The sequence below is a fragment of the Lepisosteus platostomus genome, chromosome 7, assembly GCF_059453375.1.
Source record: "Lepisosteus platostomus isolate fLepPlt1 chromosome 7, fLepPlt1.hap1, whole genome shotgun sequence".
In the NCBI taxonomy this organism is placed as follows: Eukaryota; Metazoa; Chordata; class Actinopteri; order Semionotiformes; family Lepisosteidae; genus Lepisosteus; species Lepisosteus platostomus.
In genome coordinates, this window is record NC_142617.1 from 15,233,149 (window position 1) to 15,245,894 (window position 12,746).

Below are 12,746 nucleotides of genomic sequence, written 5' to 3' on the forward strand. Positions count from 1 at the left end.
TTTCACATGCCAGGTTATTATCACGTCATAAATCAACGAAGCTCCCAATAAACTTCTCTTTCATTCCATTGGATTGTACTAACATCCCCGCATATAGTCATTACAGAAAAGCAAAAGGCCAAATAGTTTGGAATTAGGTCGAAACTGCATATAATGTTATCACAAATAATGAGTTGGAAGTCTTAAAACTTAACTTGAGTGACAATTTCTGATATGAAATGAAGTCATATAGTGCATAGAATGTCAAGCTCAAAACAACCAGCTCTTTCAGCTCACTTTTATTCTCAGGTTTCAATATGGAAACCTCCATAATACATAATTATATACAGTATGTGTTACTGTAAATGCATGTTCTTTGTCAATGAAATGTTATGCTGTATCAGACCAGACATTATCAGCATCCATATGAAGTGTTACTGTATATCTGATTTCCAAACTTGATTTGCCTTTCAGAGGTTTTTGTACTTTTGATATCTGTCTGTTGAAATAACACTGACATTTGGAACAGCTTCCAAAATTTGCCAAAACGTTTGAAGAAATTAATTAGTATATGAGGAAATTTGGGAATACCAAGATTTAAGCTTGATTCTTTTGTAGAATCAAATATCAGAATGTTGGAACGTAATGGCTTTATTGTTTGGTTAAAATATTTTAAAGTAATATTTAATAGTAATATCCAAATATTTTAAATAATGAATCTTTGTTCCTGGGAAAAAGCTTTAAATGCAAAATTGTACTAGATCTCTCCTTAATCGCCTATGTTTCGTATAAATGACATAATCAATTAAAAGATCAATTTTGGCTTATAGTAGTGTGCTCTCTATATACTTAACCAGAAACCCAGAGGCACTGCAAGGTGGTTATGGCTGCTTGCACTCAGAATTTGCCAAGAAGAATCATTCTAGGTGTAAAAGTGAGTGCCTGCTTGTCATTGATTGTTTACTCCTGGATCCACATCCCCAAAGGAATTGATGGTTCCTTCCACACCAAGTGTATTAAATTTGACAGCTAATATACCTTCAAGGCTTGTTTATTAGATCTGTGATTGAAAAGGTAAAAAGTGGCAATTTATCCTCCTCTAAATGTGGCTTAAATGAAGTAATAATGTTTGTCAATGACACAGCTACAAAAGAAATTAAATGATTGCTAGAGTTTAAAGAAACACTCTAAGCCCATGTGTAATATTTAATAGGAAATGAAAATGAGACAAAAGCATTTTAAAATCAATAACATTATGTGTGCCAGCAAACTATCATATCTACAGTACAAAGAAAAAAAGGTCTGTTACTTCATAAACCAGAAATAACTACACTCCTACAGAATATGGTCATTTTCTTGTAAGCTTCTTTCCTCTTCTCCTAAGGTTATGACCACCAGCAGAAAGCAATATTAGATGTCAGTTATTTCCAAACTTCATCTTGTCCTGTGATTCTCAAAATGTTGTTAACTCATCAGTTAAACGAACCTGCTATAGTCCAAGTCTCAACTTGCACAAACAACACACACAGATGTTTATCAGTCCAGTGATGCTTTGGCAGATAATGGACAGAGACCACAACTGTTCTGGCATAGAATATAGCTGATTCACAAATGCTTTGCATTGAAACTTACAGTGCCTGTAAGTAGGGTACAGTGCTGTGGTGGCCAGCTGACATGTTTTGAGTCACAGTTTGGACCACAAGCCCATTGTTTGCTGGTGTTGTTCAACATGGCTGACCGCGCCTTTGAAGTTTTAAACATCTGCAGTATTTTGGAAAAGCTGCCAAAGCCTCTGGATCACACTTTGGCTGACACCCCACTTCCTCACCACAGATCTCTGAGAATAGGCAGCCTTTGTAATACCAATACACATTCTGAAGCTGGACACACTACTTTCCAAGATTATAAATGTTGACTTAGTGTATAGTGAAATTAGTTTCTTCTCCATCAAAATCACTTTTTCTTAGACCTCGCATTTTACAGGTTGATGTGTATTATTAGATGATATACAGTGTATTACTGTACCTTATCATCGCATGTTGTTCTCTGCTTCTTTATGGAGTTTGTAAGAAACTGCATTTCCTAGGTTTTTGATGGATGTAGATTGTTCTGATGCACTAATATGCTTTAATTGTTGTCATTTAGTTGTTGTTGTCAAATTTTGGTGAATTTCAAGATTCCACAAAACTGTAGCTGCATGCACAGAAAAAATGGCAAACGTTTTGACAGGGGTGCAAGTTCTGCTTCTGTTTTTACCTTCAAATTTTAAAACAGAGTAAAGGTCTATTAACAGTTGGTGAATGCCTGAAGTGGCAGATAAACAGATTGCATGGGATGTCTAAATATTAGTAAAAAATCTGTTAATGCGCCAAATGATAGGCGACATTTCAGAATTCGGTACCCTGTTGTGCCTTTGGCATTTGAAAGAAAAATCTCACAGTCTGAAGGTCAGTTCCAGGCAGATCATGAAGCAGTGACATCCACTACAGGCTGCTGTTCAGTCTGGTTAGTCCATTTTTGTCATGAAATGATTAAGTATATTTGAATTGTTACCTGTAGGTCCAGTCCTGATAATACAGAGAGAAGCAATGACAGCTTAACTGGCATAGAAAGTTGACATCAGTGCAGACATTTTGACATCATAACCGGTCACTTGAGAATGCATTGGGACGAAAAGCATGTTAATGAATTCTCTATGTCTGTAAGATATATAAAGATAATTAGCTATTGTGAATTTCTTTACTGAGCATATCAGACATCATCCTAACAAATCAAAAAACCTGCCAGAACAATGTAGTCTTAAAGAGCAGCATAGTTGTGCAGTGGTTAACTTTTGTTGCCTTGCAGCACTGGAACCCTGAGACCAATTAATTGGGTGTTTGTGGAGTTTGTATGTTCTTCCCATGCTCATCCGGGTTTCCTCCAGGTGCTCCGGTTTCCTCCCACAGTTGTAAAACATACTGGTAGGTTAATTGGTTTCTGAAATTAGCCCCGGTGTGAGTGTTTTTGAGTCTGCGTGTTCCCTGTGATGGACTAGCATCCAGGGTGTAACCTGCTTGCACTTGTAGCTTGCCGGTAGAGGCACCAGCTCCCCAACGACACTGTATTGGAAAAAGCAGTTAGGAAATGGCTGAATGGATTGTTCTAGTCTTGAAAACAGTTTTTGGGTGAGCTGTGCAATAATGAGATAACAGTGTGAGGATGAAGCTTTGCACACCTGCCGGGCTATCCTCCTGTTTGTTTCTTGGTCGGTCGACCTTGGATAAGTTAACCCAGGTATAAAGAGGCCACTGCTACCTGGGTTTAGAGTTTGGATGAGAAAGACATTTAATTTGCTCCTCTTGGAAGACATTTGCCTATGTGACAAGTGAAAAAGTCCTTCATGCTGTGAGAACTGAAGTGTTGCAATGCCCATATGTGTTTTTAATTATTTAAAACATGAAATGCCCTCAGGAATAATGGTATGTATGTTGACTTAAGATCAGTGTGGGGGGGAAAAAATCTCAACAGAAAAACATTTTTCTCTCTGCTATGCACTAACTGAAGGTGGTGTGTTAGGTTAATGTACTGTTTGTGTAAAAGATATATAGAGATAAATATTTCTTTCAGGTTGAATTTGGTTTGTAAAATTGAACAAATTGTTTAAGTAAAAAAGCCTAAATCTTTCACTGGAACATTGAACTTTTCTGCAGAAAGATATTTCAAAATTGCTATTAGGATGCCTTAAATCTTCTCATAACACAAGCAGCCAACTATTGTTAAGAAGAAGGTTAACAATATAGAAAATGTATCATTGTATCATATAATTTTATTTTAAATAAGGGGTAATAAAAGTCTGTATTTTGGGCATTTTGAAGGTTTGATTTGGTGTAGCTGTGTCACGTGCAGAATGAATTCCAAAAATGCAAATGTTTATTTTAACATTTTACAGTAGTTCAAAAGGGCTTAGTGAGGAAAGAGGAAAAGCTGTGTTTGATGCAATTTGGTTCCACAAGTGTAAGACATGTCAGGCAAGGTTAAACCATGTGGATTACACACAACTTTTCACAGAAAGTTCGCAGTTGCTTTGTATGTTTGTGATACAGAACATGTAGATACTCATCAAGTTTCCCCAGACTCCAACACCGATTGCAACAACACGTTAGAGCATGAAAACTTTTTAGGGCAACCTTGAAAAAAATGGGGCCTGATAGACAAATCCCAAAGTACTGCAAACCTTGAGCCCCTGCCTCTTCCCACCACATCTAATGGAATCTTGTTAAGTCTCTGTATGAAACATTAATACTGATAAACAGTTGTGTGAAAATATTTAATGTTGTTTTACACATGTTAATAGGAGAGAGTGAATGGAGATGGGATACAGTAACTGCTTCTTTTCTACATGCTTGTTTTAGGGCAGAATCTGCCTCATTGTTTGAATTTAAAAACAGTATTTGATTTTTTGCTCAGCAGATACACTGGAATTTTATTAACTAAAATTTAGATATTACGAGAAAAGAAAGAATGTGCTCATCATAACCCTGGTAAATGATCTGATCTGAAAACATATCAGCAATTGAACTGATTATGATGTGATGCTCTTGATGTGTTTTTTTCTGGTTCTTGATTTGTTACTGTATTGTCCAACATAAAGTATACTCAGGCTGACTCTCATTTTAGGCTATAAATATACCTTCCCACATTGTCTGGTCACAGATATTTATAGTTAAAGATGTTGTGTAGTCTTGTGGGAAATCTCATTATTAGAACCACAATAATCGGACATGAAACCAAGGTGAAATCCATACTCAGCTTGTTTTTTGTTTTGAGAACACATACACATATTCCACTCAAACTTTTTTCTAGTTTCATCCCTTCAAATGATTCCCTGCATACATCACAAGAGATGTACGATGCAAAAGACAATAATTCAAGAAACACATATTAATACGACCAAGGGCATAGCTTACTTTGCTTCTTGTTTTGTTCTTAGCCAATTGGAGCACTGAACCCCAAGCGAGCTGTCTTCTATGCTGAGCGCTACGAGACTTGGGAGGACGACCAGTCGCCACCTTACCACTATAACTCCCACTACTCCACCTCAGCCTCCACCCTGCAGTGGCTTGTGCGAATAGTAAGTACAGTCCTGGATGTTGTCCTTGCAGATTTTCTGGAGATTTTAATGGTCTAACGAGAAGCACATCATTTTTACTCCTTGGTGAAAAGGAAATGTTTCAAGTTGCTTGCAGGGAAAATAAATCAATGCAGTGTGTTCTCAATTTGTTAGTTTCTCTTTGGGATGGTTTGGAAGAGAAGAAAACTCCCCCCACCCACAAGAACTTAGATCCATTGGATGGGTGAGGGCTCAAGAACAATGGAGAGTCAGTACTACCTGTTACCCCTAAGCTAGTGATTTACAGAGCTACCTACAGGGTAGCGTAGGTTATATAAATCCATTCGGTTCCGATGCCGAATGTCAGGTTATGTTTCTTTTTAAGGAAATAACCTTCATGAGATATTTCTTTTCTCATTGGAAGCATTCTGCATAACACTTAAAAATGATAACTGACAAACTCTGAAAATCTTTATAGAGTAGTGCTTGCTTAAAATTAAATACTCGCTATAGATTTAAATAGTCTAATATAGGTTATAATAAATTAAGTGTATGTTATGATAGAAAAGATGTTTATTTAAAATAAACATATATTATTGTGTGTTCTGTCTGTATTATCTTAAAGGTGTCAGAAATAAAAAGCCAAATGGCCAACAAACAGCTTAAAGACGCTTGAATGCCAGAATAAGGCATTAAGGACAGATGTGCAAACTAAATTAGACTGTAGTGTGTGAATTTCCTGAGAGAAGCCTCTTTTCATGTCATCTTAATGCTTCATCATTGAAATTGAAATCAACGCAGTTCTTCACAGAGGAGAAAAAAAATTAAACATCTCAGTTTCATAGGGCTAAAGTTCCACCCCAGGGGTTTCTGAGAAAAATTCACAGGCCAGTAAACTGGCATATGCTAACTAAATAAAGTGCGCAGAATACAATTTTACAGACGCCTTCATGACAGGTTTATGTGTTCAGTGTTACAGCCCTGAGTATGGGAACAGAAGACAGTTGATCATCTTAGCTGCTAAATATGCAATATGTTTAACAGCAGAGGAAATGTTGAGCAACGGTGAATGGAGAACTGTTTGGTTTTCCTAGACATGTACAATCCAGGAGAGGTGAACTGTGGGTTTCTGTATCCCTCTTCTGTAAAAGCAGTGGCTAAAAGAATGCACACAAAACAGTGGAATATAAAATGCCTGAATGCACCCCTGGGATTGTTGCGTAGTCTGAAAGCTATAAAAAATGAATATTTAATTAACAGCCTCCCCATACACACAGTTTACCTTTCCCAGTCAAATATTAATTATTGTGGACTACTTAAAGAATTTTTTCTTTGTACAGCTCTACTGTTTTCCCTTGTGGTACTGCAGCTTGTTTTGAGAGAACTGAGAGGTAACTCTGACAGCAGACTGAAGCTTATACTGTGATTCTGAAGATGCCTGGTGGTGTTTATCTCTCACAAGCGATATTTCCATTGGATTCAACTCGGGTGCCTCAAATGAACCAATAAAGTGAAATTTTGCCCAATTAGAATAGCCAATATGTATGCTGCAGCCAGGAAACTAGATAATTAATTCACCCTGAGGCTCTGCTGCGGTAAATGGGGCAAATTTCCATAGAAACTCCATTGACTATAATATTATTCCCTGATAAAAATGGATGTGTTGGACACACTGAATTTGAAATCCATCCCCATTTTCCATCATTTTCCATCTCTGGCTGTTTCAGTGTTTTTTTACAGCATAATGGTATAATTTCACATGTGTAAATTATTGAAAACCTTTTCAAATACAGCAAGATGCAGCAATCCTTTTTATTTTGTCATACTTTTTTTATCACCTTGTTTCTTTTTTGCAGAGGCACATTCCACTGTTGTATATAATCCCTAGTCGCAGAACAGGCTTCACTTGTAATTTTTACATGCACAGAATGGCCTTTGGCCTTCTAATATGACATGACTTGCAAAACGTGCAATAGCAATAACACTTCAGCTTACATTCTGTGTTGTTTGGGGAGCACTGAATTAATCTCACTGCACACTGTTCCCCATAATAGGGTCTTCAATATTGACACATTCTGTTTCATTGGAGTTTTGAAAGAATTTATCAGTGCTTGACAGTAATTTAAGATGTTTCCTTGCTCATGGAAAAAATATTTAAATTATAACCCTTGCAATAATATAATATAATATAAAACCATGGTATAAATCTATAGTTTGAACAACTTACATTTAATTTAATAGCACCATATTACGTTAAAAACATGTAATATGCATACAGTAGGTATGGAATTAATAAAAATATTATGTGTATAAAAATGTGTAATATGTAGAAAGATAAATTGAAATAAGTGTTACTTTTTTCTCTGAGGACATGGAGGATATATAAAAAGCAAACAGCATATCCTAGAACTCAAGACAGAACTTGACTGGGAAAAAGTGTGCTTCAAGTCAAATTAATGCCTGTGAGAATTTTCTTTTGTTTCAAAAACCAAGCGCAGTTTATTTCCAAACAGAATGTCGCACGTTTGAAAGTGTGTATGACTGCGTGAGAGCAGAAGGATTTACACACTTGTCTTCCCCCAGGAACCCTTTACCACTTTCTTCCTGAACGCCAACGATGACAGGTTCGATCACCCAGACCGTACTTTCTCTTCCATCGCCAGGTCGTGGCGGAACTGTCAGCGCGACACCTCCGATGTAAAGGTGAGGTCAGAGCAGGCACAACTAGGAGCCCTTTTTTTACACTCCGTGGGTACAGCACTCTTTGTCTGCATATACAGACATCAGAGGCAGATGATAGAAAGTCTTCCATTTATGTACCTGTAACCCTGTATCTTACAGGATTTTCAGGATTTTACTGACTGCATGTTTTTACAACAGATATTTTCTTACTATATTTTTTTTGTAGAAAATGTGGCACTATGGTTTATACTGTAAGACGAGGGCCATGTTTCATTGTTACCTCCAGTTGGCCATCATAATCTGCCTGCATGTTCTTTTGCTGTTTTTACTGTAGTTTAATACAGTTCCTGTTGCAGAGAGATGGAGGTTTAGGCATTGAAAATTATATTTAGCACCATTCACCTTAGTAGGTTTTGCATTAGGGCTTTGTTGTATGTTTCTATTCGGTAGTCTGTGTGTCTTTTGTTTTTATTTGCCTGTTGTTCCTTAGACAAAGAGAGTGTGCTCTTAGTAGATGCTGTACCATTAGTTCTTTTCAAACTAGGGTCCTTTTGGGGCTCAGATTTTGAAAGTAATGAACAAAGCTGCCAAAGACAATCACAGTCAGCCTGGAGGATGCTGTTTACAGACACAATATGCATTTTGGATTCAGTGTAATTAAAAACCTAGCTATCTTGCAGTGTGGTAAAAGAAAGATAAATTCATGACACAATTTTAGCAAAGTCTTTGACTAAGGTGAAAAGGGAGTCTGGCTTTTATTCTATTAAGATAAAACACTTCAAAGAAGGGTAAAATGACAGTGGTACCCTGCTGATTGTTCACAATTTTGTGCATTCTGTAACACGCAGCAGGAATAAGCATTGACCTCAAAGTGTCATATTTTTTCTAGCACACCGAGCAATGGGTTAGTGTTTGCCTTAGGCAATTAATAAAGCATTAATGATGAGGACTATTTAAAATGTAGGCTTTTATGTACAGACATAGCTCTTTCTGTTATGTGCTAGGGAGTGAACAAAATATATTAAGTTAAAAGACAACATATAGAAACACAGCAAGCATTCAGATATCGCTCTTTGTTTCAAATACAGTGCACTTTAAGATATTTAGAGATTTCATGTACTGTATGCCTAAGTAGACTACCTAGTGTTTTTCCTCACATGTACAATGCTACTGTTCTGGAATTTCTGAAAGGAAAAGCTTGTGATGAAGTACTGAACTAGGCTTTGACATGTGTGTTCCCTTTTAGAATTCCATACTAAAGAGACAACTAAAGGTTAATTTCACACCAAGAAGTAGAAAGAAGACGCACCATTTCATTTGGATGTACCCTTGATATTTCCATAATGACTGTCCCCTCAGGATTTCACAGATAAACTGAAGTACAGACACATAGAAAAAGTACTGTACATAGGCATACCTTTTTGCCTCAGTGAAGAAATATGCCAGTTCAAATGATTTGAACTTTGTGGTAGCCAGCCCAAGTTCTTTGTAGGCCGAGTTACAGTCCCTGAATGGACGTTGGGGGGTTGGGAGTGGGGTGGGGGCTGGACTGTGTCTCTGCACAGGTACAAATGAGTGGCTGCCCTTCTCTCGACAAGGGTTAATGTTTGCTTTCCCCCAGTCGACAATATGCCTGGCAGAAAGCTGATTAAAAGAGAGTTTGTTTTACTAGGGCCCTCTTTATTAATCCGGGCCTTCTCCAGCAGTAATGAGTACAAGCTGAAAGAAGAATGACTGCTAGCGGGGACGACCTTTCAAAAGAGCAAGTCACCCGGAAATGACTTTAGCTGGGCCAGTCGTTTCTCTTGCCTTTCTCTTGCTTCCTTTGTCTCTAATCTATGTATTTATATACATATGTATTTATCAACACACGTTTATGCCTGTAAGTATATTTAGAAGAGAGTGAAGGAAAGAGATCGCTTTTCCAGGAGCTGAAAACGACACATTTTTCAGACTGCCCCTTTAAACCTTGCCACTTTGTTGTCTGAAGGGATTTCAGCGCACTTCACAAGAAAAAGATTTTGACAAAATGTCGTTAAGGTGACACGGTGTAAAGTAATACAGTTAATGGAGACTCCTGTGATTGACTTGTTAGCCCATTATGAGCCTGTTGCAAAATTAATGGATGCCGAGGGAACTGGATTTGAAAACAGAGCTGGAGGTTTGAAAAGCTTTGTGGTGAGTCATGGCAGAGAAGTTCACAAAAAAAACACACACAAAAAGAAATTTAAATAAAAACTGATGCACTTTTTTTCTGTCAGTGAGTCAAGCAGGCCAGTTGTGAAACATCATGAAGACATTTTTTGTTTTTTGTTCTCACAGTAAGTTATGCCAGAAGCATGCTCTGTTACATGCTTCGCATATTCGACAATTATGGTGAAGAAGATGTAAACTTTGCACTGCATTCATATAAAAGGACAAATTTCTTACTGAAAACTGTATGTGTGTATATATATATGGTATCGGAGGTGTCAGTATGGTAAAATTCCACATGTTCACATTTAATGTACTCTACACCAATGCACAGAGCATCTCTCAGCATCTCCCCCCTTAGTAATATGAGGTTAAATGTGACGGCTGTATTGGAATGTAGTGCCCATTATTAGTAGACTGGTTGATGAGCAAGAACTAATGCTTGAGACTGGAGAGAGGTCATTAAAGTTTAGAGAATGTAGCTAAGGGCTATCAAGCTGATAGCAGGTCTCAGCAGGCTATAGAATGAGAAGTACAGGATATCTCTGGCAGTAAGAAGAAGGCATTCAGAACACTGGCCTATGGAATGATAAAGGCCAAGTTCAAATCAATAAGTACATGCAGAGCAGCTGAATTGTCAAAACAGACAGTTTAAATTGATTTTGTTTGGGGGAAAAAAAGCATTCAATTTTACAAAACCTCTCAGGCTTGCCTTATTTTTCAGTAAATAAAATAGTTTTAAATTGAGTTGAAAAAACATTGACAACAAAGGAACCGACCCTGACATTTCTATAGGAAGGTCTTTTGAAAAACTGTATTGATTGAAGAAAGCTTCAAATTGTCTGAACAAACCGCAAGTTTGGTATCAAATGGGAAAGGATTAGGGGAGAGAGAGAACTATCTGACACTCATTTTTCAAAATAATGGATTTATTTTGATAGAGTTGTATCTTGACAAAGTAATTTATTCACAGTTGCCTCTGATATTAATTTCTCCTTAGTTTATCATTTTAGTTGCTAGTAAAGAAACTTGTAGTGTTGCTTTTATTATAGTGCTTTCCGGAGACATCCTGTTATGTGAACTCTGTCCGTAAGGTCATTGCTGTGTTTGCTCCTTTACTCAGTTTAATTCCCATCTGGGAATGCCTCTGTGGCCACATCTTTTTCCCTGCTTATTATGTCCTGCTGGGATCTGCAAATGACTTTGAATTTCTTATAGTGAAGACAAATACATTGAAATAATATCTTATTCAACATTTAAACATACTCAGGATTTCAAGGTAAAACAATAGTGTGGGGTATTAGTATTGCTCTACCTTTAATTTGTTCTATTTTTTCCCTTTTTCCATGACTTTGTCCTCGATTTTGTCTCTTCTTAAACTGCATATTTTCCTAATTTATTTTTCTGCTTTTCTTTTCCTCCATTTAGCCAGTGCAAGGCTTCAAAAAGCCCTTAAGACCGAACAACATGAGCTGATCAGCGGCTGAGAGTTGAGAGTGATCTGTGTGTTTTAATTCTGACAGGAGCTGATCCCAGAGTTCTACTATCTCCCCGAGATGTTTGTGAACAGCAACGGATATAATCTCGGGGTTAGAGATGACAGAACTGTTGTTTCGAATGTTGATCTTCCCCCCTGGGCGAAAAAGCCAGAAGACTTTGTTCGGATAAACAGGATGGTAAGGATTTTTTTTCCTCGTCACTTCTTGTTTGTCAGGTTCAGGTGGACAGGGCACTTCTACCTTGATTTGTTATTTTGTTCCTTTATAAACAACAACCTAAGTAAATTCAAAGAAAACAGAGTTAGAAAAAGAAACATGGAATAATTGTCCTCCAGTGTTAATTAAATCTTAGCCACTGTCATCTGTGGAAGCTCTTTATTGTTACTGCAGTCTTGAGTACTGCAAGAATGCATTGCTGAGTGTCAAAATAGCAATCATTTACAGTACATCTTACAATATCACATGCTTTTTAAAGGCCAAAGATAGAGATAAGCTGAAAGGTAGATGTGAAAAGCCCCGGTTTCATAAATCAAGTTTTTAGGGATGGTTAGAAAGAAATGTATTTTCTTGTTTAGAAATCAAACTTCCAAGTGCACTTTGAATCACAGTCAAAATACTGTACGTGAATGAGAATTCACAGAATGAACAGAATGTGCATATACCGTAGCAAAGGAAGATTTCGCCAATTGGGCCATTCACTTGAAGGACTTAATCTACCAAGTTTTTATGTTTTCTTCCAGTCAACAGCTGCTTGAGATGTGAAGAAAATGATTGAATTGATCTGATACAGGCTGAAATGACCCATGTAACTTTCAGAGGAGGCCAAAAAAAAACAACAGGACTCTGTGTCATGAGAAGTCATGTTAATACATTGAATATTCAAGACAGTATTTAGTACCTTACGGTAAATGTCAATTAAATATTACTTAGTTGTAAATGTAAATTCTTGACAAAGTTTAATTGCTATGACTACATATTTGACATTTATGTGTCACAAGGGCTATTTCGTAAACTGTTAAAACCAAAAAAGTATTGGAACAAATATGCCCCTGCGTATAACAGGGATCTCAGCCACTAGGGCTGAGGGAGGTCTCCCTTAGCTCAGCCGGCAAGTTCCCTGATGCGTGACTCCGGAGACCCAGGTTTGCGCCAAGGCATAGAGGGACAAACTGGCAGGGCAGTAGTGGCAAGGGCAGAAGCCCAAAGAACCGTTACAGTATTTTAGTCAGTCCTGTTATATGAAAATGTATCCTGCTAGATTGCTTTAAAAATGTGGTCATCTACAGTACATAGGCAGTGCT

The 12,746-nt window shown here is 37.3% G+C and overlaps 1 protein-coding gene across 18 annotated transcripts in view; it reads left to right on the top strand.

The window, feature by feature from the left end:
• nbeaa (neurobeachin a) overlaps positions 1 to 12,746 on the top strand; it is a 361,778-nt gene that overhangs the window by 316,110 nt on the left and 32,922 nt on the right. For all 18 annotated transcript variants that reach the window (XM_088639451.1, XM_088639435.1, XM_088639437.1 and 15 more), the window contains 3 exons: positions 4,952 to 5,092; positions 7,655 to 7,774; positions 11,470 to 11,622. In XM_088639451.1, coding sequence (XP_088495577.1) covers positions 4,952 to 5,092; positions 7,655 to 7,774; positions 11,470 to 11,622 — 414 coding nt within the window. The remainder of the gene's footprint in view (positions 1 to 4,951; positions 5,093 to 7,654; positions 7,775 to 11,469; positions 11,623 to 12,746) is intronic.